Source organism: Manis pentadactyla, chromosome 11, assembly GCF_030020395.1.
Source record: "Manis pentadactyla isolate mManPen7 chromosome 11, mManPen7.hap1, whole genome shotgun sequence".
Lineage (NCBI taxonomy): Eukaryota > Metazoa > Chordata > Mammalia > Pholidota > Manidae > Manis > Manis pentadactyla.
In genome coordinates this window covers 42,404,797-42,430,750 of record NC_080029.1, presented here as the reverse complement: position 1 = coordinate 42,430,750, position 25,954 = coordinate 42,404,797, and the positions used below count along the sequence as shown (strand labels likewise).

At 36.2% G+C, this 25,954-nt stretch overlaps 3 protein-coding genes across 13 annotated transcripts in view; 2 read left to right on the top strand and 1 right to left on the bottom strand.

The window, feature by feature from the left end:
* The window catches only part of PSMA3 (proteasome 20S subunit alpha 3), a 32,812-nt gene extending 23,509 nt beyond the window's left edge, over positions 1-9,303 (top strand). For all 5 annotated transcript variants that reach the window (XM_036918982.2, XM_036918992.2, XM_057488414.1 and 2 more), the window contains 6 exons: positions 2,318-2,390; positions 3,174-3,239; positions 6,144-6,190; positions 7,524-7,591; positions 8,695-8,759; positions 9,140-9,303. In XM_036918982.2, the coding sequence (XP_036774877.1) occupies positions 2,318-2,390; positions 3,174-3,239; positions 6,144-6,190; positions 7,524-7,591; positions 8,695-8,759; positions 9,140-9,184 (364 nt within the window). In that variant the 3' untranslated portion in view covers positions 9,185-9,303. The remainder of the gene's footprint in view (positions 1-2,317; positions 2,391-3,173; positions 3,240-6,143; positions 6,191-7,523; positions 7,592-8,694; positions 8,760-9,139) is intronic.
* On the bottom strand, positions 674-25,954 carry LOC118927913 (WAS/WASL-interacting protein family member 3-like). The gene is made up of 5 exons (XM_057489028.1): positions 25,826-25,954; positions 24,307-25,733; positions 23,173-23,226; positions 20,771-20,853; positions 674-10,446 (listed from the first exon to the last, which is right to left on the bottom strand). Exons 1-2 carry the CDS (start codon positions 25,952-25,954, stop codon positions 24,774-24,776), a joined length of 1,089 nt encoding a protein of 362 aa, XP_057345011.1. The 3' UTR covers positions 674-10,446; positions 20,771-20,853; positions 23,173-23,226; positions 24,307-24,773.
* ARID4A (AT-rich interaction domain 4A) overlaps positions 24,804-25,954 on the top strand; it is a 66,467-nt gene continuing 65,316 nt past the window's right edge. For 6 of the 7 annotated variants that reach the window (XM_036918960.2, XM_036918949.2, XM_036918936.2 and 3 more), the window contains exon 1: positions 24,804-24,951. The gene's annotated coding sequence lies outside the window, so the exon portion shown is untranslated. Of the gene's footprint in view, positions 24,952-25,723; positions 25,926-25,954 lie in introns of those variants that run through there. The other variant, XM_036918921.2, reaches the window with a different exon arrangement.

The window sequence follows — 25,954 nt, the reverse complement described above, 5'->3', positions numbered from 1 at the left end:
AAACTTCAGTTATAATTAAGTACTAGGGATGTAAATGTGCACCATGATGACTAATTAACATCGCTGTATGGTATATGGAAAATTGAGTGTAGATCCTAAGAGCTCTCATCACAAGGAAGTTTTTTCTTTTTATCTGTATGATGAGGGACATCAACTAAACCTTTTATTATCATTTTATTATATATAAGTCAAACCATCATGCTGGATACCTTAACCTTATACAATGATGTATGTCAGTTATCTTAATAGAACTTGAAAAAACAAATTATCTGGTATTGTGTCCTGACATTCTCAGAAAACTGCAAATTGATTTTAAATATATTCCATGTTGTCAGTAGATAGCCCAACTGTATTGATACTTCAGTTTTCTCATTTACATCAGTTACACTTCAATCAGGTAAAAGTCTCTTAAAATGGGAGATTATATCTTTAGCAGTGAGTAATGAATCTATAAAAAAGTTACATTTCACAGTTCCCCATTAGTTACAGTTTATTTTCTGTTCAGGTGAGGTGCCGATCTTTTTGTTTTGGGGGAAAGGTAGCAGCATCAGTTGTATCAAGACCTGAAATACGTGTAAATATTCAAATACTGGCTTCTCAGAGATTTATCTAGTATTTTGATCTGCTACATCTCTCTAGATCTGTCATCTACCGATGACTCTACATTTTCTTAAAGACATATTTGTAACTTCTTAAAAGTCATTTTTAATCACAATAAAATACATCTGAGTGCTTGCCACTGTTAAAGGTGGTAGAAAGTTTATTAGCTATAGTCCTACCTCGAGTTGATTATAATAGCCACATTTAAAGTAATAAGGACAAGTGTTAAGAGAAAACCTGAATTTATTCTATCATCAGTATGCTACACATATTCTTCATATTATTTCTTAGGGGTCTTACATAAAATACCTTATAAAACACTTAGCTTTCAGACTTTACAGAATACCTTTCATTTTTAACCTTTCAACTGAGCTCTGAATTTATCTGTTCTCTTTTTAAGGGAGTAAGAATAGTAGGGAGAAGAGAACTTTTTCAGCAAACATTTATTGAGATATACTGTGAGTTAGTAAAAAAGTGGGGAGGGAACACAAAGGTGAGTCATTGTGTGAAAGTTTTAGAGGTGATGTGATAGATACCTACTGAGTATAGTGGGGCACCAGTTAGGGAATACCTCTCTCTGGAGAGGTGGCAAGGAAAAGATTGTTGATGTGTAGGGGGAATGGTAAAGTATTTCTAGTAGAAACTAGTATGAATCTACATGGGTATCTTCAGGTAATGAAGAGGTAGTCAGGTAGGATACTAGGTTTGGATGAAGATGTAAAACGTGGCTAGATCCTACAGAAGCCTGTGATCTATACTAAGGAAACATTGAAGGGTTTTAAAATAATGAACAGTTACATATTCTGAAAGGTAAGTCTCAGCATTATGTAAGATGGAAGGGAATGATAGTAGAGGTGGGAATTGGTAAAGTTGACTGTTACAGTATATTGTACATGAAATATGTAAGATGGGGCTGGTTTCTACTTCTAGGGCAAAGAAAACACAATTTCAGAAAATTGCAATTCATATGGTCATTTTATAACCCAGTTTTAATTTGTTGAGCATATAAAAATGTATTGAATCAATTTACATTACTGCAGAAAAATTATTGGAGGAATACTGAGGAATGGCCAAACATGAAGGGTGGAGTAGGAATTTGAGGTAGATTCAGTGAATGCACATCAGGAATTTGGTTATCTTTACTTTTTCGTGTGTATGCCTTTACCTATTGGGCCCTTTATTAGTTTTCCATTTACTATTACATCTTTGTGTATGGTGCTATCCTCCCAGTGAAGTTTCATCAGAAAGTTTAATACTAAACACACACAGCCACATGAATTTTGAACAATTTCAAGTATGTGTAGTTTTTATTGAAACTGCCTTATTGGCATGCTTACTGCAAGTTTTATGTACAGGCATACCTTGTTTTATTGCTCTTCAGTTTACTGCACTTTGGAGGATGAACATTTTTTAGCAATAAAGTTTTTTAGTTAAAGTATTTACAGTTTTTTTTAAAGACATAATGCTATTATAAAGCTTAATAGAGTACAGTATAGTGTAAATATAACATGTACTGAGAGAACAAAAAATTCATGACTCACTTTATTGTAACGGAAACTTTATTGTGGTGCCCTGGAAGTGAATCTACAAATATCTCCAAGATAATGCCTGTATATTCATAGTTTATGTTATAAAGTATAATTTTATCACTATTTTAATCATACTTTTATGGTATTAAGGACTGTGGTGTTTAAAGTATTAATTTACTTTTATGCAGTTTCATGTTAGGGTCTTACAGTGTGAATGACAGTGCACAACTCTACATGATTGACCCATCAGGAGTTTCGTATGTGAGTAATTTTGAATCATGAAATTCTATTTCCAAGTTTAATGGTTATCTCATTAGCACTTAAAAGCATATATTTGGGCTACAGACGTTTCTTTACAATTCATTCAAGGGGAGTAACTGTGTTTATTAATAATAATAACCTGTGGATATTAGGCAGGAGAAAGTTTTTTTTGGCTTTCAATATGCTGTTTATAGAAATTGCATGAAGTTTTCACTGTGGTATTTCCTTCATTTACTCTATTACGAGTATCTTAAAACTGAATACATCTTCCCTTATAAAAAAGGATTTGGACCTTTTATTACTTTGTTTTCCGAGATTTTGTGGGGTTCGGTAATTAAAAAAAACTAATTACAAGTGTTAATTGGCCATTCTTACCTTCAATTAAAAAAAAAACCTTTACAATACAAATAATAAATTAGGGTGTATTGAATAGGAATTATTATTCTTCTCTAAAAAATAACTTCACTTTCACCATCATGCTACAGTTTTATTCCTTCCTACCCTCTGAAATGTCTGGAGTTCATAAAGTATATATAACAACATGTTTTCCTTTGGTATACCTCTAATAAAAAATAAGCCAGATTACTGTAGAATTAAGTTTGGTATTTTAATTTTTTGAGCCCCTTAGTGGTCATTAGAATGTGTTTGTGATTTTTAAAAGTCATTTGACATCCTTTCATTAACCTTTAAATATAAACATCAGTAATCATTAATAATTTATGAGAGTATATTAATTTAATAGAATGATACATGTATTTTTTTGTGTGTGTTCTTTTTACATAGGGTTATTGGGGCTGTGCCATTGGCAAAGCCAGGCAAGCTGCAAAGACAGAAATAGAAAAGCTTCAGGTAATACATATTAATGCTTGAATTTTTGCTATAACATTCTCAAGTACTGAGGTTTATCACCACAAACTAAATCTTTAGTCCACACACTAAAAGATAGTGTGTGGTTTGCTGTTTGGAGTAAAGGTTTCTAAAAGGTAAGTGGCTAAATAAGAAAGCTGGTAACGTAGTAAATATAGAAGTGTGTCAAGGATCCCTTTATGATTTTGATGGCTGCTTACCATAAACCCTTAATTCATAAAAATACAAAAAATTTCATATGATTTCACAAAATCCTTGAAGCCCTGCGAGCCTGAGAACTTTGGTGTTTTACTCTATCATTTCTTCTCCGGAATATAGCTTTTGTCTGGAGTTTTTCCATTCAATCAGACTGCTCTAGGCTTCTTGCTTTGTTTCTAGCTAGGTAAAGCACAAAACCCTGTTAAAACTACCCACTTTTTCTTTCCTTAAGAGCAAGAAATTCATCTATGAGTGTAAAGAAGTTTTCTTAAAAATTTCCTGGTTTTCCATTTAGCCACCTTAATATTGAAATAGTATCTGCAAACTTTATTACTTATGAGAAACTTCCTTAAAAGGGAAGCATATACTTTTGTAGTATTTTGGTAAATTACACATACATTTAAATATTTCATATACATTTTAATATTAGTGCTGTACTAGAACCTTGCTTAACTAAAAAAGATGTTTTTTAGTGCTTGGAATTTAATGCCAAATTCTAGACCCATAAAGCTGAATTCATTTCTGGTATTTTAGTAAAATTGATAAAAGGACCCCAGAAATCACTTAGCCAAAGCCAAGCCTGGGCTAGACACACCTGCTAGAGTCAGAATACATTGTTGTGAACAATTTGCAGACCTCAGGGCTCTTAGGCCAGTGTTCTTTTCCATCATTCGCTTCCTGGTATGGTGTGAAGTTCCTAACTTTTTTCCTGTTTGCTTTCATCTCTCCTTAATATTATGTGGAAATCTGAAAATAAGAGTACTTGGAGCATTAGCTCTTTTGTCTTTGTGAGGTTAAATCCTAGCAAAGAATGGGAATACCAACAAATCCTAGCTAAGAATTAAGATCACTTTGAGGTAACATGTCTATACTTAATGACAAAAACATGCTCCTAATCAGAGGTCAGCAAACTGGCACATAACCTGCTTTTTAGTTTTACTGAATGAACACCACTACATTGTCTGCTTTCGCAGTACAACATAATTTAATAGTTGGAATAAAGACCAAAGACTACATGGACCATAAAGATTAAAAATTTCTATTTGGCCCTTTACAGAGTAGAATTTGACAATCCCTGTTCTCCATCATTGCTCTGGCCTGTGTTTCTTCTGTTTATCAAGAATATCATTTTATGAAATAAAAACTTCATGAACATATGTAAAAATATATTGTTTAAAATGTGCCTTTTCACGTTTGCTTTAGTTTGTCACGTCTGCTTTAGTTTGCCTTTGTGATACAACTAATTTACTCAAAATAGAACTTAACCTATAAGGGCAAAGTATAAAGATCAGTATTTTCCTTCAGTTCACCCCCAATTTAGTCAGGAAGAACTTAAACATCAGGAAAGAGTACAGTATCTTCAGTTAGACTGAAGAATGGTTTTTTATTTTATCCATTTTTTTCCCATGAACTGTTTCAAACAAATTAGGCATCATCTCTAAATGCTTTAGCATTCATCTCCTTAGAATACCATTCTCTCAACCTCAGATACTAATATTCAGTTCATAACTGAATTGCCTCAATAATCCTGTCATCTGTAACTTTTTTTTTTTGGTTCACACGTTGTGTATTTAAGGTTGACACATTGGGTTTTGTCTCTTACATGGTTTTTAAGAGTCTTCCTTTCCTCCTCCCAGCATTAGTTTTTTAAAGAGCCCATGCCAGTTGCTTTTGTAGTTGGTCCCACATATTAGATTTGTCTTTTTGCTAATAAGACTGGTATTTTTACATTTACTATGATTTTTTGTTGTTCCTGCTTTATGCTGTGCAGGCACAGCTATAGCATCAGGATTTCTAAATAGAAAACAATACCCCCACAAAAAAGGTACTAATGAATTTAGACGTGTAGTAACTAAATCACTCCAAGTTTGGACTGCTATATAAAATTTTCTTTCACCATTGTCCATCTCCCCAACATGTCCAGAATATGAATACCAGTTTGTTTATAGTCTTTTAATCTTACCATGTGTATTCAGAAACCAGTGCCTAATATTCTGTAATAGTCACTTCCAATACCTAGTATACAAACTCCTCAGCTGAGCACTTAAGGGCTATTTTTCTATCCTCATATCCGATATTCACTGTAAGAACGCTAGTTATTTCCAGTATGAGTTGGAAGATTTTGGTTTCCCACTTCTCCTTTGTGCATTTTTTTTTCTTCCTCAAAATGAAACCAAACCCAACTATGTTCTAAGAAACCTCTCAAACCTTGTTTTGTAGAGCTTTTCCTGACATTTGCATGTGTTAAATTTTGTCTTGAATAGTTTCCATGAGGTACTCTGTCTCACTCCTTCATCTGTATCTTGTATAGTAGGAATTCATTGTTTGTTTATATTTTATTATCCTAAATTGACTAGAGAAAAAGAAATCTTCTCTGTAATCTTTATGTATCAGGGTCTGCCTATGAGAAGATTGATAAAGGGGTCTGGATTTTTATAAATTTTAATACCACAAAATCCAGGGTACCCATGGGTTGTTCAGAGTATGTTTTTTGATATGATTTTAAAATATTAAAACTGTGAATCAAAAAAGTTAGGTTGTGGTCTTCCAAGGGATTTTAGATTATTTTCCTTATTTTAGAGCATGGACAATTGGTATAAGTTGTAAAAAGAATCTCAAAATAGTTACACTAGTGGAGAGCATTGTTCTTTTGTCTCTTAAATGAATAATTTATTTTATTTTCTGTAGATGAAAGAAATGACCTGCCGTGATGTTGTTAAAGAAGTTGCAAAAATGTAAGTTGAAATTTTTCTTACCAGTGACAAAACTGTTTACTTCACTTGACCTACCTTAACATTAATCCTAAGGTTGCTGTTTGGTTTGAAAATAACTTAATGCATAATTTTTAAAAGGTGACTGATTTGATTTCTAAGCCCCATTAAGGGAAAGAATCTCCATATTTTAAATAACAATGAATGGGATAGGAAAAAAATAGCTTTTGACAAAATAAACTCCTATTTAAGTGACAGAGTAAAAAAGGATTGGAGGTAGACTAAGGGCTTCATTTGAAAGCTTCCAACTTTTCAAATGTTCAGAGCCCCCAAAGTAGTAATCTTAGTTTGCAAACTTTTAGGTTTATAGCTAATTCTGTACATGACCCATGAAGCTGGCTCATTTGTGTAATCTTGGTTCTTTGGGCATGACATGTTAATCATAAGTTCTAATTAGATGAGAAGAGCAGTATTTCAAAACATTTAAAAACAGCTTAAGAAGGCCTGAAGTGGTTCATCCTACAGGTACATAGCATAGAATGCTGTGCAACAATAATAGGAAGCAATGAAGTCAGTAAACCTGAGAGGCAGTATTTCAAATTCATGATTCTACTAGATCAAAAGAATGCAGGCATTTGGTATTCAAAAAAATTCACTGAAATGCTGGTTTTACAGCCAGTTTTTCAGACTGAAAGTAATAAACTTAATATTCCAGAGAATTCATAGCACCTCTAGCTGTTCCATATTACAACTACATGAATGTTGTCTAATCAGTCAGCTAGCTGTTTGTGCCTGTGTCTCAGGTTTTACATCGTAATACATGCAAGAAAAAAGTCCTAGAAGGCTCTATTATCTAATAATGAATTAGATATCTAAATGGTACCCTTACTCTCTTCTAATCTGATCATTTTAATAAGCTATTAAAACCTTGTTTTATAATTTTGTCCTGATTGTCCCCTATCACTCTTGCTACTGACAATCCATCCTTTTACTTTTGAGTCCCTTCCCCTTTCCAGTTGTGAATAAGCAGAATCCCCTCTATGCTTGTCAGTTAGCAGCAAATGAGGAACATTGACAACACACAACAGAACCACTTAGACAGTAAATAACGTTCAATGAATTGTACAACAGTTTAACACAATAAACTGTTTCTTTCACAAGTGCTTCTGGAAATTAGCCCTTACCACACCTTCATCACTTAATAACACAAAACACAAAACACTATTTTATTTAGTTCTAGAAAACTAAGTATTTTATAAATACTTAAGTATTCCAATTTGTGCTGACTATACGTCAACTTCAATGTTTGTAGATGGTCAAATGAATTTAATTAAAAATTCTCCCTTTTGTGTTTTAGAATTTACATAGTACATGATGAAGTTAAGGATAAAGCTTTTGAACTAGAGCTCAGCTGGGTTGGTGAAAGTAAGTTATTTTTTGTACATTTATTTACTTTATGTCATCTGTACCAAACCCAGCAGACCACTGGGTGCCTTTCTTTGTAAAAAAAAAAAAAAAATTGGTTAATGACACAGCAAAGTACTCAAATAATAAACTGGACAACTGTCACAAAATGAATACAGTCATGTAACCACTGCTCTGGTCAACTAATAGCCCAGACCAGATCACCCCTTAGGCCTCCTTGAAAGCATGGTCTTTTTACCTTCTCCCCAAAGGCAGTAGTTCTGATCATGATAGGAAATGTTGAATTTCATATCATTGGAATTAAACAATATATATTCTTTTGTTCTTGATATCTTTTAATACCGTATTTGTGTGAATCATGTGTTGCTGTGTATAGCACTATTTGTTCAGTTGCCTTGCTCTGTAGTAGTCTGATGTCTATATACCACAGTTCATCTCCTCTGTTGCTGGACAGTTGGGTTCTTCCCAGTGTTTAACTATAATGAATAATGCAGCTATGGACATCTTGTACAAATATTTGGTACACATATGTAGCATTTCTTTTGGAAATACACGAGTATTAGTGGAATTGCTGAGTCATGAAACATGCATATGTCCCACTGCAGTAGGTATTGTCAAAATGTGGTCACACCACTAGGTGCCTTTTTATACAAAGACAGAACGAATTTACCAGGTAGTCTTTATGAAGGGAAAGTTCTGCTTAAAAATTGACTAATGCTGTAAATAGGTCATCTAATTTTTGAAACATTCATTCTTTGTTTTTAAAAGTATTATTACTAAGTCATCAATTTTTTCTTTCTAGTGTGGCAACTAGACTAAACCTTCCCACCCCTTATAAAAAGGAATTGATCTCATCAAACTGCACCCATACTCAATGCTCAGTATTTTTCAAAGCATCAGGATAAATTGTAGCATAATTTATTCATTTCCATAAAAGCTAAATTTGGGCAGTTTTATCTCCTGTGGCAAAAACAAAGATGAGTCAAAGCATTTCTCACAGTACAATTTTACAGTATTAACATTAGATGGTAGGTTATTTGGTACTGCAAATCGCAATATAGTCCTCATTTTTAATTCACTTAAATATATGGCTTAATTTACAGTAACTAAAGGAAGACATGAAATTGTTCCAAAGGATATCAGGGAAGAAGCAGAGAAATATGCCAAGGTAAGCCATAGCATGAAAACTCCTCTGGCTGTAGTTATCAAGAAAGTAAATGCTGAATAATAAAGGAACTTGGTTGATTTCTATTAAATAACACAACGGTTGAATGAAACTAAGGATAGAAAGTTTCTAGGTTATCTTCAGTGGGGATAATGTTGCCCTGGTTCCAAAAATTTTGTGTGAAAATGGCAAGGGTTTTTCAGGACATTTAATGATTTCAAGATTGTGTGAAGCTATCCTCAACTATCCTTTTCTTTGCTTGGGTGTCTTATTCTAAACTAGTTTTTATTTGTCAGTTATAAAGTATTTTTAATTGGTACTTTATTAGATTCAGATTGCTTTAAAATATTAAAAATCAATTTTTAAATCTTCTCTTTTAACAGGAATCCTTGAAGGAAGAAGATGAATCAGATGATGATAACATGTAACATACACTTCAGCATTAATTTTAAATTTCTAATACAGTCTCGTGTAACTGTTTAGCTCTGTGGATTATGACATACCACTGACCAATTTTCAATAAATTTTTGTCTTGCTAAAAATTGAAGTCTGCTTAACAGAACTGTTGGAACTAAGCACATATTTACTTAGCATTAAAATGTAGATTTATGCCTAGTTCAAAATTTCGTTAAAATATTGTAAAAAGAGGCTTTGAAATTAGATTAAATTTGTGGAACTGCTCTGTTAATAATCAGTGTTGTGGCTTGTAAAAACAACTGTCATAACCTGAACAGTAGCACTCACATCAGGAAGAAACAATGTGAACTCAGGCCAAGTATGCCAGCTATACACACCCTTCATTGGGCTCATGCCAGTACCACTCCACTCAACTATAGCGCTTTCCTAAGAAGGTAATCTAGTCACTGAGTTTAGCAGCAGGGTATTTGTTGGACTTTGAGCATCTGTGTGAGCAAATCATTTTATGTGAATAGCTAACTACTATACAAACAACTCAAAAAACAATTACCTCATACAACTGCTTTTATGTAAAATTACTTGCTACATTTTATTTTAACTCATAAAAAAAAATGAATTAACTCTTTTGACATCAATGTTGGCCTTGGATAACACCTGAACAATATTAGCTTGGATTTATCTATGGATATAAGCTGAGTACCCCTAAGCCAATGCATGGCCATTACATACTTATCTAAAACTTCCAAAGTATGAATTGGCACATGAACCTTTTAACATCGTGCTGAGTATATCTGTTCTTAAATTGACATCAATGAAACTAGTAACCTTGTTTAAAATAATAAGACACTGGTTCTAAAGAAACCTAAATTTGAGCAGCTAAGCCACCTGAAAACTATCACTGGTATCATAACGTCAGATAAAATCTAAGATTACATAAGCAGACACACCTAGATTTTATGAGAAAGGACAACTTGATTTTTATACATACTATATACATGATTAACAAATGATCTAGGTTCAATTATAAGGGTACTTGTTAACTGCACCACTGAGATACGATTAGCCTCAGGTAAAAAAAAACCTGGTACATTTTACTTTGATAAGACTACAAATTTATTTTCAGAAAGATTGAGTACCTTGTTGCTGTAAACCTTGATAGTGGTACCTAAAAAAAAAAGTTTTAAGAGATTTGGTTTAGAGATTACAAATAATAAAATACACAGACTATAAAAGCACTTATCTGATAAGACATTTCTATCATTCACAAAGGGACCTGAAAAATAAAAGAAAAATCAAGTTGTAGGTCATCAACATGTTTAACCTATTTAAACATTAAAACATTCTTCAAATTAAGTTTGCAAATTAGTATTTTTTTCTCATTTTATAAAAATACCTACTTACCAAGATACTATTAAACCAGAAGAAATCCACAAATGAAAAGTCAATGTAGGATACTCAATCCTAATGTTTCTCCATAACTTCTGAATTCCTTGAGAAATGGGACACAGACTTGACCTCTGTTTTACTTTCCTGCACTCTACCATACCCATACTGTATTCACGCCTAGGTGCGCTCTCACTGATCTTTTCTAAGGACTCACACCATCTGCCAAAGAAAGTGACTGAAGTGACTCCAGTTTCTCCCCTCATGTTTCCTGCTTAAAACTGTTTTTAAGTCCAAAACATGAAATGAGTAAGAGTGCAGCTACTTTAACTCCAATCAAGTAAAGCTTTTGTTCTACCAGTGCCCATAGATACACATCTATTACGGTGTTTACTAACATAAAATAAGAACATTCCCTATCCCCACATGGAAGTTGTTCAAGAAATCATGTTTTCACTCTCCACTGTTGAGCACACAGTGGGCATTCAAGTGCTAGAAGCACACACTTTAGCAATTCATACTAGCTAACTGCAGGACAAGGTACTTTAAAAGCACTGGTTCACAACTGTATTCATCAGATACTTCTAAATCAAGATGAGCATGGTTATGATTTGAACAGATACAGAAAACCAAAGCTAAGAAAACAAACTGGGGATCAATTCTTTTACAGAAGCACTGTAATGGGATTTTGTTAAAAGAAGTTAGGAATTCCTGTCTGCCACCACTAACCACAACACTTTGCGAATAAGAAAACCAGCATAATTAAAACCAGAATAGTGGCTTATGAACTTTTGAGGGTTTCAAACTGGTTTTGTCATTTAGTAATTGTGTCAACTTGGCCAAGTTAATTTTCCTGATCTGTAAAATGAGAATACATACCATTTAAAAAAGACATCAAATAAGGAATACTTAAGTATAAATTTAAACTGAGTAAGATTTTATGTTGAAAATTATAAGATGTTGGTGAGAGAAATTTAAGTAAACAGAAACTGATGAGAAGACTGTATTGTTGATTCTCAAATTAAGAGGTTCTTTAACAGCCAGGAGGGGGTAGTTGGTGAGAAAAAATAAAAACCTGATTCTACCCGAAAAGGAATTAAAATAGCCAAAACAATTTAAAAATGAAGTAGATGACCCATAATCCCTGATTTTAAGACTTACTATACAGTTAATATAACAGATATTAAAGAACAGAATGGAATCTAAGAACAGACTCAAATACGGTCATTTGACAAAGATGAAAAGGCAAATCACTGGAGAAGTACAGTGCTTTTCCACTACTGGAGCCGGAACAAAACAGAAACCAACAACAAAATCCAAACTGTACTTTGTACTATATATAGAAATTAACAAAATGATAAGCCAAAATGGACCTCAAATTCAAACTTCTAGCAGGAAACAGATCTCCGTGATTTAGGTTTAAAAAAAGTTCTCAGATGCTATACCCAAAAGCATGATAAATGAATGAAAAAAACCCGACAAATTGAATTTCACCAAAATTAAAAGCTGCTGTTCTAAAAACACTGAGAATGAAAAGACCAAAAAAAAACAAAAACAAACAAAAAACCTCTAGGAAAAAATACTTGCAAACACATACCTGAAAAGGATGTGTGTCCAGAACTGAAGAACTCTCAAAATTCAACAAGAAACCCACTTTTAAAATAGGAGAAAAGATTCAGACAATTCTCATTACAGACTAAAACTAATCTGTCCTCTTCAACCATCCCACCCCTTAAAGAGGTAATCACCATATTACCTATATCCTTCCAGTTCACAAGTAACTCTTTACAAAAGTAAATGCTGGTGTAATGTGGTTAATAAATGCTGCTGAAGATCAAGAGTCCTTATACATCTTGAGTTTGTGTTTGAAGGATATGATTTGGATTTTTACAATGTGGAACTACAAAGTGGAATTTTAGGAAAATTCATTTAAGGCATTGAACTACACAATCCACATAGGAATAGGAATTAAAAACTTTTTCAGGAAAGCCAACAGGCTTCAAGACCAATGTAATATGGGAATATTATTGTTAAGACAGCATCAAGGAAATCTGGTAATTCAGAGAAAGAGAAATGGTATAGAAGAATCAGTAAAGAAGATACCTAATCATCTTTAGTAGACTGACTGGTTTGACAGCAGCAACCAAATGATAATAATAGTAAGATTCAAAACAAATATTTGTATGCCTACAATGAAATCACACTGCCAGGAAAGATAAAAAATATTCTTTCCAGTGGAAAAAACTGACACATTTAAAAATCATTAGCAAGGTTGGAGCTCCCCCTGCTATCCAAAAGTAATATTCCTATGAAACTTTCAGTAAGCTGAAATGGCTTAAAGCAAAGAAGCAATTACCATTAATTTCCATGGAAAAATTGAGTATTTTCAGACCCAAACAATAACCTCTCTTATAACTCTTCTGATACATCAGGACACACCTTGATAATGGATGCACAAAATAGACAGATCCTCACAGACACAGCTCAAAGCTCCAGCACTTGATGCCAAGATGCTGTGTAGTTCCCTGGAAAGGAGCTTGGTGAGGCCACTCTCACTGCCTGGGGTACAGGCTGCCTCTGTATCAGCCACCCTATTAACAGCTCACTGGAAAACTAAACTGAATGCTACTTCCGCTTTTGCTGTTTTTTTCTGTGTGTTTTGTAAAAGCAAAGTGAAAATGTATATACATATATTACTCTACATACAGATACTGTATGTACATACTGAGCTACAAATGTGTGCTTCTGAAGGGGTGGAAAGAAAAAATAAATCTGACAAGGAAGGGAAATAGGGATAGTTTCTTAGAGATCTGGTGGATGAGCTCTGAGATGCTAATAACTGAAACAAAGTAAAAAGGCTGTATATGAAGAACATGAATCGACTGTAGTGGGAATGCATGTGGTAGATAACTGTTTCTCCACCTGGTTCAAACACCACCCTGAAAAAGGATTCTCCATATATCTGAATTTACTAGGACTGAAGTGAGGTCCAGGAATCTGTATTTTAAACAAGTATTTGATGTAATGCTCATAAAACACTAAAACCTGAGAATCACTCATTTGGACACAGGTTATTAAAAGGAGAACATACCAACAGAAATGGTTAAAGGAAGGGTTTCAAGAGATGAGATTCCTGTTAAAAAGCAAACTGAGGATGAAGATGGAGGGCCTTATAGTTTAGGAAAACATTTTCAATGGATTTTTAAAGAACATGTCTCAGAAGCAGGAGCACATACTCAGATGATAAAAAGCAAAGGAACTGGTAGAAACTTTACTGTAGATGTATCTTGTATCAGCAGCATTGGTTCTTTGAACATTTCCAACATGACTGCACGAAGGAGAGCAAGGGAGCCAAAAAGGAAGAAACTGTGTAACTCTTCAGGGATTAAAAAGCATCTTTCATATTTTACTGCCAGGTCACGGAAAAGGAAAAAAAAACCTGACTTAAGGCAGGCCAGCTCAATTTGGTTAAAGAAAATGTTCATACAGGGTCATGGCCCAACCACTGCAAAAGAACAACATTAACACAAGATTCTCTGACCAGCAGTATGAGGGGATTCAGGTTTACACTGAATGTATATTCTACTAACAAGTTCTATTAATACCTAATTAGAAATTCATTGCATAGTATAAAAGTGATAATTTATAACTAAATGTTCTATTTACTATTACAGTTGCAAAAGATTCTTAAAATCATTTTACTGCAACTTTCCCCCCAAAGACATTTGAAATTCACAATGCTTACTCTATTCTAACCACCATCTGACCTTTCACCTGCCTACCTTAAAAGGGAGTAAATGTGGCCAAATGCAGTTCTTACCTATTTCTAGAGGAAAAGTCGCCTAGAAAAGAACATAAATCCTTCACAGGCAATGTAGTAATTCATTCACAAACTGAAACATGTTTGACATGGAAAGCCTAAAGTCAAGCCACAATGTTGAGAAGTCATACACTATTTTTGACAACAAAAAGTTTCTCTTCCTTCCTGACAATCCTCTCTTTCATGATACACAGCCAAATAAAACTTTTTGACAAATAACTTTGTGTGTAGACATGCAATGCTATTTTTTTCTCCCCGTCTATATATCTGGGCAGCTTCCAAACTGTATTTCAGGAGAGACACTTCAAACATGAAACAGACTCATCTCCTCTAAATCCATTATTTTCCCTAAATGGAAATTTGACAAAACAGGAAGTACTTAGCAGCACAGAGGAACAAGTTTTGTGGCTTAAGTGTTTACTGGTAACAGACTAGTTCTCTTCGTGACTATGTAATAAAATGCAGAACTTCAAATTTGAGGGGAAAACAAAAATTTGCCTTGGTTACCAAGGTTTCCTCTGCATTTAAAGGTCTTAATATCATGTGATACACAGAGGACTAAGAAACAGGAAGACGGCCTTTTTGTAACATTCCTTCATATAAAACCCCCGACTCTCTTATTCTAAGATCTAAGATGGCAAAATTATAAAAACATTGGAAGCAGTTTTACGGCTGTATATAAGACTAAGAAACACAAAGATTAAAAACTAAACAAACAAAACAGGAAACGACATTTCTGGTTTGGTTTGAGGGCAGGTACTTGGGGAAAAAGCTTTGTTTATGCTTGCCATAGAATTTGAGGTAACCCTAAAAATAAATATAAATCCCTAAGTGGGCGGTGAGGATTAGCAGACGCAGTAACAAAAAACCAAACATAGCAAAAGCCAACAGGAGAAAAGAAAATGAATCCTTCTTTCATGACTTCTAGCTGTTTCCTCACCCACCTGCCCTCCACCCCGCCCCAGGAATTCCACTGCTGTTAAAAAAAAGCAAGCATTTTTAGGTAACAGTTTGTATCTTAACTTTTAAGCCATCACACTTTAGGGTATATAGCAGTATAGCCAAGTGCCTAATAAATATTAAACTATCAAACAAATGCACAATATTGTTTAGTTAATTTCCTTTTCCCCTCCAAAGCCGGTTAAGTCATGAAATCAATTAAACAAGATAAAAAAAAAAACTATAGGAGAAAACACTGGAGTACACTGTACTTTCATTATTGTGTGTGTGTAGGCACCTTACACAAAATAGAAACTTTACTACAATGAAGTTAATCAGTGATCTTGCTTAGCTATTATTCCAAGTATCTGTTTTACCAGCCAATAAAAGCAATCAGAACAATTGTTCAATGAAAGTGAGGTAGGTAGGACATTAAAGCTTCTGTCAGAATTTGATCTTGTGGGATAGGAACCCAGTGGTATAGGAATACCAGCAGCTTCCTTTAGTCAATGTCTGAGATTTCTGATTTTCAGGAATTGTTAAGTATTAGTTAATCTTCTGATAATATGTACATATCAGAATTATACTCAGGAATTTTTATTTGAAAAATATGGCACTGGATTGAAACCATTAAGTATTAAGAGGTAGAAATACTTAGCCCCATGCCACTTACACTCTTAAATTAAAACAAACATTTGTGCACAGTAATGTATGCAAGGACATAACCAATGAGAACAGGCTTATGATTAGAACACAGAACATCTGGTTTTCAAATCTGGTATTTCTATATATTAGGCTACTTATTCAATCAAACATCACGCTGAACTCCTGGGAAAATATTGAGAATTTTTGAGCTAAGAGAATATAATCAATTGCCCGTTTTAGCTCTATAAATGATTACTATGAGCCTGAAAATTTATCTCCCCATTTCCCACCTTTCCCATTTCTTTTAACTCTATAAAGGCTACAACCCTACCAGTATTATAGTAACCAAGAAGCAAATAAGTGTTCTCGTGTAATATCTCACCTAGTATCCATTTTTAGACTTACTTTACTTTCATGCCTAGAGGCATTATGGTAAGAAACATGTACTTGTGGTATGAAATTTTGAGTTCAATAACTGATTAAGCCAGGTGGCTTGTATATTCTGTTATTGGCAGTAAAACTTCAAAAAATTTGGACTATTGTTGATAAGGAAGATAAATGGGTGGGCAGATTTGTGAAAAATTACTGTCAGAAAAGCAATCCCTCTGGTGGTTAATTAGGCATACTATCTTTAAAAAAATAACAGGAAAACATTCTAATGAGAATTCTTGACCTGTGGACACTCTCTGTAATGTTCTACTCTGTGTAACTGTATCTGACCCTACTCCTAAAACTTCAGGGGATCTCATTTTAAGTAACTGATCAGGCAAGACGTTCCTCATGCACAAACAATGATGAAGCACATTTTTAATGGTACACATCTGTCCATTAAATGTCACTGTTTATCTTGTTATACCTTTTGAAAACTTTCATTCCACAAAAGAGTGCCTACTAAGTGCCAAAACTTATGACAGGTTCGAAACTTATAAAGGTGCATAATGCACAGTTCTCTGTTAGGATGTCACAACTTAGTTAAGGACATGGTAAGTGGATAAAAAGCTGAAATGCAATATATAAAGTATATGAAATTCACATGGATAGACTACCTACAGTTGTAGAAATACCAAGGAAAGCATCACTTAAAAAATAGCTTTCTGAATATGTGATGACAGAGCAACATTCCAGATGGTGGGAGAAGTATGAGTATGAATAAAGAACTGGGAAAACACAGAGCTTGTCCAGGGGAGCCATGCCATATTTAGTGTGACTGCAGCAAATAATACCTGAAGGGAAGAAGTAGGAATAAGTTTGGAGAGAGGTTGTTATAACCTTCAGGAAGGCCTAGAATGGGAGGCAAAAAGTCTGGATGCTTTACTTTTGTATAAACTAGTATATTCTTTTAAAATTCTTGGAATGACAGACACTCTATAACAACACTATGCATACCACCACTATGCATACCACCACCACCACCAAACATCTCAGTGCTTCCTAAATAATACTTGCATCATTCTAAGCACTTTACATGTATTATTGACTCATGTAATACTAACCCCAACCTTGTCAGGCCAGTACTATTATTACTCCCATTTTACAGATGGAGCAGAGAGGTTAAGAAATTTGCTCTAAACCACCCTTTCCACAAAACATCTGGCCACACCTACACATTCTAAAGCTGGAAGTATCTGCTTTCCCCAAACAATTTTTAAAGCTCTCATTCTAATGGGAGCATGGAGAAAACCTATAAATCCTGTAATTCGAAGGATCTCATCTTTGAAAAATAAAGAGATATCTAAGGCAAGGAATTAATTACACATAACCGGTCATTAAAAACAGAGGATACAGAAAAAATAATATAAAAATGTTATGTTTGTGAATGTATTAATTATTTTTTCCTTAGTCTATAAACAGATGATCTCTTTTTAACTCAAAGCTAGCACTATAATGGGAAAAATTTGTAATACCTAATTATTTAAATGAGATCAAAGAGAACCTTGATATATGTTACAAAGCAGCTCAAATTTCATAAGCTCATATACTATCCTGAAAGGGTCAGGTTTTAGAAAAGTAAGTTAAAGGGCCAAATCAAAAACAAAAAAAGGGGAGAAGAATTATTTTGAGTCGTAGTTAACCTATCATTTAAAAACTTGTTTTTTGGTAAAACAACATCATAATGTTTTCCTTGCTAAACAGCAGAAAACATTTTTAAAGCCCTAGGTAAAAAAGGTGGAGAGACCACTGGAGATTAAATAGTTAAACTAAGCTCTTGGGAAACACTCAAAAGTTAGCTTATTCCAGGTTTTGATACGTATATTTCTGTTGAAGTCTTCCTTATACTGAATGCTTAAATTTCATCTGTTAAAATAAAGTGGTTTCCAAAAAGAGGACAACTAACATGCTTACTTAGATTTCAGTATTTAAAGAACCTTGGCCAAACACTCATGTTCTGAAGACATACATCTGTCACCTCTCTGTATTTTGTTAAAATCAAGCTAAAATAAAACAGAAAACTTAGTCCACTGAAGGAGAGAGAGGGAAGGTTTGAACAATTTAAAAGCATACACATATTTTTAAAATGCTGTCTTAGAACTATTTTCAATAATGTAAAATTGACCTCTCTTTAGTATGAGAATCATCTGGTTTCCCTGCACTTATTTTACTTACTAATCCACTTTAACTTTCTTCATGTTGTCTTTTACATATCAGAAATAGGAAAGTCCTGATAAAAGCACCGAAGTGTACTAGAAGAAATGGAATTAAAGTCAAAATATAGAAAACAATATGAGGTTAAGCATACGCCTTGTTCCAATTAGGGACCTAAGCAGCATTTAACAGAAAGAACAGATGCTTTTACTGGACATTTCAAGTTCTAACTAGCACGTTTAAACTGACTTCACCTTCCTTACTAACCAGTGGCCTCTGCTGACTTTCAAATTAGTTAATGGTATGATCTATGCCCTGCTCTTTAAATTCTTGAGTGTTTTCTTACAACTGGAGAGCAAATGTTGTCAGCTCTTTTTTTTTTCCTTCACAGTATCTTGCTCATCTATTCCTTTGTCTCTTTTCAGGTCCTACTCCAGTTTCACCTCAGGTTGAATACCACTGCAATAGTATTTTAACTGTTTCTCTACCTCTAATTTCTGTCACTGTAACCAAATAGTTTTCCAATAATCCATTCTGTATACATCATAGGCCTCTCTGTCTCTACCTAAAAACCTCAAAAGAATAACTAAAAGGGGAAGTTGTCTGTATGGGGAAAAAACTGCAGCAAATTACTACTAAATATGTAAAAAAATTAAAAGAATTAAGGTATAAAATATCAATAATATGTAAATGGACATAAGTCTTACAAAGTCAACTTTATTACTAAGAACGAGTAAGTAAAATAAACTATAAGCAAAGGTCCTACTTCACTAGTTATCAACAATAAAAACCTTACAAAGAAATAAGGCTCAACTTATTCTGCATCTACTAAATTAGCAAAAGTGATTATACAGACTACCCAATGGCGGTAGCTAAAATCACAGGGAGGGTGACAGTATAATTTTAAGTCTTTTGGAAAACAATATGGTAATGTTTCAAGGGTCATAAAAATGTTCATACAATGACTTTTTAAATCAATCCTAAAGGAACAGTTCGTAAGATAGAAAATGCTGTCTACTGTATGCACACAGATGATACCAGCAGCACAATTATTGAAGAACTAAAAACTTAAATGATCGAGCAACAGAAATACGAAGTTAAAAATAAAACAGTTTAATGGATTACTTTAAGGTACTAATATTATTATGGAGACTGTGCAGTCACACTGAATGCTTATTACAATGTTACAGGAACAAAGAAAAATAAAAGCTAAGAAGACTAAAGAAAGAATACAGACAAGGAAGAAGGAAATTAAACATCTGTGTTAAGGTGGCATTAAAAGTGATTTTTTTGTTGTTTAGTTCGATTTTGGTTTGTAAAATTCGAAAACAAAAATAAACTTCATTTTCTGCTCACATGCCTTTCAAGGCCTTCTAAAGGCTCCCCTAATTCTGATGTGCAACTAATTCTAGAAACATTGTCAAGCTGGCCTCAGACAATTTTCCCAATGTAATTATTAGTCAGTCATCCTCTCCAAACTGGTTTACTCACTGTCCCAAACATAGCCTTCCATATATAATTGCATTCTTCATCACAATCGCCAGACCAAATAGAATGTCTTTTATTTTTACATATTATATTCCACTAACTTTGAAAAGCCTTTAACGACTGCTAAATACTTATTTCTGTTCTGCATTATAGAACAATTTGTCTTTAAAAACAGATTTGATTGTATACTGAACTTTGACAAATCTATTATTCTCCTGAGCCAGGACTTAAATCTTTAAAAACTTACCTAAATTGACTGAATTTTTTGAAGTGACTGTTTATATTATCTATCCCCATTATTTCCTTCCTTTTATTAACAGTAAGCTCCTTGAGCAGAGATTCTTGCTATGTAGGAACGTCACTAGGTAATCTAGATCAGCTTGAATCCAAGTACCAAAATACACTGTCATTTTAGTTTGAATTATATACGAAAGATTATCTATATAACTCCATGTGGCCATAAAATCAGCAGCGACATCTAATAGGGCAAAAGACCATACAGAGATTGCAAAGGTTACTTTGGTTACAAATAAACAAATTATGTAACTTCCCCCAAAATTATGAAACCATCAGGGAAGAAGCCACATTCAGCAATCTATTCTACTTCTCAACATACAGACATGTGCAGAAATAAATGTACAGTGGAATGAATTCTATCATTTTTCAAAAAAGATATATATATAAAATAGTTACATGTCCAATCTTGATTGCAAAAGAATAGCCAAGTAAAACTGCATACCAGAAACAGAATTTTTAACAGACAGCAAATCCTGGTCTTTTAAAACTGGAACATCTTCATTTTTCCACAAAATGAGGCTTACTCTAAAAAACAAATACTTCTTTTAGTTTTGAATATACTATAGACCACACATTCCGAACGGACTGCTTTATAATTTCCTTAAAAAAAAAAAAGGTTTCACTTTTAAACACTTTAACTGATGATATTCCTATATGTCAACTATTTCACCACTGATTTAAAAAAAAAATCATGAAAATGTTTATAATATTCAATGGTCAAAAATTCACAAATGAGAGCCACATGAATGGCTAAACCAATCCATAGGAATGTTCCAGTTTTGAGATTTCAGTCTAAAATACCATGTCAGGAAGCTAATTACATAGTCTCACTCAAACTCTGGACAGAATAAACGAAATATTCTTTCAAAACAGCATTTCGTCATAGAAATGTTTTTAAAAATTTGACAACTTTGATTTTACGGGAAACAATCTTATCAGTTTGTGCTCACCTGAAATTGGTCACAGAAACCAATATGATCAAATTCATTTTCTTTCTTTTATACCTAAGATGTGGTCTAGTATAGCTATTCATTTAATATTCATCTACAGTTTTTTCCCATAAAGATATCATAAAATCCTTAAATACTTATAATGGGGTCTCTAAATCTTTATTAGAAATTACAAATCAATTCAGTATTAAATACTTGGAACATTAAAAAATTTTTCAAGGGTAAGATAGCTTATGTGGAGCATCATGAATTCTAAGAAAATTACTTTTTTAAAGTAACCATAAATTAGCTTATTTCACATATTTTGCACCAAAAAGTACCCACACGTTCCTAAGAAATACTGACAGAGCACCTATCATGCATCAGATAGGGAAACAACAGTGATTAAAACTTCAGTTGCTGTCCTCTGGGAGTGGAGTCTCCAACTAGGGAAGAGCCAAAGAACTGCAGAGTAATATGATGACAGAGGCATGTTTAAAGAGTCCTGTGAGGGTACAAAAGCACCAAGAGGATGCACGTAAGGATGGAAAACTTTTTAAGGAAACAAGGAAACAAGAACGTGGTTCAAACTCAACTAACTATACCATAAAATCAATTGGTTTGGTTTGGTTTCAGTAGCCTCTAAATGTCACTTCCATTCAGCCAAATGTTTTGCCATAATAATGCCTAATTAAACTGAAAAATAATTTAGTTTTAAGAAATCACTCCTGAGGTCAAATAATAACCCTCAAATTAATTATGCTGTGCATTTGACTTAAAGACTGTGATAATTCTACTTGAAAAAAACAGAGACCCAAAAGAGAAAGTTCACAAAATAAAGCTAAAGAAAAAACAGAAAATAGAGGGAAAAAAGTAAAAAGGGGAAAAGGACAACAAAAAATTTGAGTGCAATAAGAGCTAAAGCTTTTTGATGGACAACTGTACAAGAACTAAAAAGCATGATCCCTTTTGCCTTTTAATTCCACTTCTGGGAATTTATTCTAAAGATATGATCAGGGATGTGAGGGAAGATCTAGATGCCTAGAAGTTTTAGCCAGAGATGTCAGTTCTGAGGCAAAATCTTTTGTAGAACATAACCAAATACATTCAGACATATTACTACTATTACAGAAAAATCAGGAAATCAAGTTATATAAATTACAGTATACCTACCTACCCTACAGAACACTATGCAGTCATGAAAATGCTTTAAGGGCAAAATACTTCCCATGTTCCCAATATTTTGCATGAAGAAAACATGAGTGACAAAATGAGCACCACTAGAATGACCTTTATTTTGTAAAATGAAATCAGTGAAAAAGAAAAACTATGTTAGCATAAGCTGTGGAGGGAATACAGAAGATTTTTGTTTTCCTCATTTGGCTTTTAAGTAATTTCCAATGCCCACTAACGTGTTATTTGGATTGGATAATACCAGTTTTAAGTTGAGTAGTGGAATTATAGGTGATTTTCCCCTGGGAAGTTCAGTAGTTACATTGTTTTATAGTTTTCTCAAGGAAAAAAATAATCGCTTCACTTCTAAACTCTTACTGAAATCTTTTCTATATGCCAAATTTTTAAATAGGGAGAAAAAAATCATGAAAATGTTCATATTTTTCTGTAATAAAAATATTCTTTTAAGAACTATAAAACCCAGAAATGGGAACCACGTCAACAGGTAAACAAGTTAGTAACTAGGCCCTAATTTTGAGATTTAATCTAAAACATCACCTCAGGAAAGCTAATAATAAATAGACTCATTTAAATACCTGATCAAAGAAAACATCGTTCATCTACCATTCTTCCACTTTGCTATTGATGGCTCTACTTTCTGGTCTACATAGTACTGGTCCATAAAATACTTTTCCAGGTAGCCTACCCAATTCTAAAAATGTTTACAGACATTACAGCTCACCTCAGTTCTACTTCAAATATTTGTGACTGAGAGGTCCTGTTTTCTTCAGACCAACTGCCAAAAAAATAAATAATAAATTCAAGTTATTAAATCACTCAACCATTAGAAAACAGTGTTTTACATCACGACAGAGGTGTTATGAGGTTAATTTTAAGCAGCTATCCAGATCAGTGTGACTAGGTCAACTAACTGAAATACCAACATACATTTCACTTTGATAATAAGTACCTATGAAAAAAATACTTTATGAAAAATTGATTCAGCTTAAGATGTTCTCTCTTTGGATAAATTAGTCAACTTGGATTATCGACAATTTTTTTGTATTTTATTTCATTCCTTAACGCAACTTGCCAATTCATACGCCATTTCCAGCACTTCAGATGTTTTTCTCTTACATTTGACAGAACACAGATTTTGCTACTAGAACAAGACCAATGGCTGCCCTGACCGAAGTCCTGTCGGGGAGTCCTTTGACCAAAGGTGTTTTCAGTCTGCAAAACCACTGCTCTTGCCTTCCAAGGAGCAGTACGAGCCCTCTGCAGGAGGCGTAGCCGTTCGTGCGCTAGTGAATTCCTCAGCAGGCCGAAATCCGGGGCTGGCTGTTTGCTCATCGCTACATCACGGGAAGGGCACGCGGAATCGTCTCTCCACACGCAGGACGTGTCTAAAAACCTCGTCTCCCCGTCTCAGGGAGGCAGTGGCACTAGGTTGGCGACTATGACAGGTTCCCGAAACGGACTTCCAAAGGGAGAAAGAACTTTTCCAAAAGGAGCTGAATCCATACTCTCACACTCCCGAAGAGTCCCAAGGACCAGCCCGGAGAAAGACGTGTGCGTCCTCTCCGCCTCTTTCTCTACGGCGGCGGGAGAAGAAGCCTCGCCTCCTTTCATCCCGCCCCCAACTCCCCTCCCCGCAGCCCCAGCACTTACTTTCCCATGGCTGCCGCGCTGCCCCTTCACTTCCGGTGCCGGTGCGCTAACGCTGCGCCACCCCCAGTCGGACCACCATAGCTTCCAACTGACCTTTTTGACAGGCCCGCGACTCCTCGGACCTTCACTAGGTGCTGTCTTGGAGGGAACGGTGGATGGGTGCCGCGCTAAAGATGAAGCTACGGGGAACAGACTCTGATCTTACCTTGCCAGAAACATAAACTGCGATAGAGCTGCATCCACTGCTGCTCAGACAAAATGGCGCCGAGAGGCCGGCTTTGCGCAGGCGCTTTGGAAAGAGCGTGCCCCGCCCCCGTGCAAATCCTGGCTGCAGCTCCGGGTTCGGTTTCCATGGGACACTGCACCACCAATCCTCGTGCCGAACTGCTCTTCCTGACCCTTCAATTTACCAATCACTGCTCAGTAAAGCACATCCGGAGTCGTTTCTACCAATCGTTTTACAGGAGTTGCTTACTCAATACCTGATTCTCCAGTAACGTTAGCCTTCGGAGACAGCCAGTCAGAAGTGGAAGATGCCCTACCTGCTGTTTTTCTCACCAATCCGTGAAGTTTCACAGTTACATCCAATGAGGACGGCAGGTAACGAGCTCCAATCCGAAGCTCTTCGGCGTCATGAGCAGCCAATAGGAGTTCGTGCAGAAGCGAGTCTGCTCAACAGCTTGTTATTTGGTGGATTGTGGCAGTAAATTGGACGAGTGGGGAACCAGGCGCAGGAACTGCCGCCGCCGCCGCCGCCGCCGCCGGGAGTGGTGCTGCCCGGACAGGGGCCCACGGGGGTCGGTGGGGCGGAGGACACGGGAGCTGACAGCGCGCACTTACCCTGCAGTTGGTAGGTGGGGAGAAGGGAAGCGGAGGAGAGTGAATGGACGGAGCGGCAGGAGCAGCTCGTGCTGCTGCCTGGGGTCCCGGTGCAGTTGGGAGCTTTGGAGGTGGGGAGGCGGATGCTAGGCAAGCGGTGCGGCGAGCGCAGGGGAAGCGGCAAGCCGAGGAGCAGGGGCAGCAACTGCAGGAACCGCCGCCGCAGCCGCCTCCTCGGCCGCTGCCCCGGGAAAATGGCTGTGGGGCTGGTCGCGCCGCTAAGTTAGCCTCCGCGCGTTGAGGAGCGGGCTGTTTCGGGGAGCCGGCCCCCAACTCCGCGGCGCGCCCTCCGCTGCGGAGTCCGTGGCAGGACCCGGAGCACCGGGGGTAGGCTCCGCTCTGGGCTGTACAAAAAGTTGAGGCGGCCGCGGGGAGGAGGCGGTGGCTGCCGCTGTGCGGCTCCCCTCCCCTCCCACACCCTGTCCGGGCCACCTCCCCTCCTCCTCTCCGCCCCTCCGGCCCCCTCCTCCTCGCGGTTCGCCCCTCGCTCCCGCGCCTCCCGGCTGAAGGCCTCGGCCCCTGCCCCTGCAGGTGAAGAACCGCTTCTCCTCCCTGACATGGTGCAGAGCGGAGGCAGGAGAGCAATGGCGCCGTGACACTCCGCTGCCGCCACGGCGGGTCCGGGGCGGGCCGAGGGGGCCGAGCGGCGGAGGCGGGGCTCGGGCCGAAGTCGGGGTATCCGGGGGGCGGCGGAGCCAGGGCGCGGCGACCGCGCCTCAGGGGGACTCGGGGAAGCGCGCACAGCTCCCTGCCCTATTCCCGAGCGATCCGTCCTGGGGCTCAGAGTTGAGCCTTTCGGGTCAAAGTGGCGAGCGAGGCAGGGGCGCGGTGGGCAGCTGGCGAACTCTGGGGCGGAACGGACTGCCCTTTGGCGCCCGTGGGGTTCTCGCCGCCCCTTCTGCTCCGGCATTGGCTGCCCTCCGAGAGGATCGTATCCTTTCGCTGGTGAGGGTTCTGCCCCTCCCCGCGGGCAT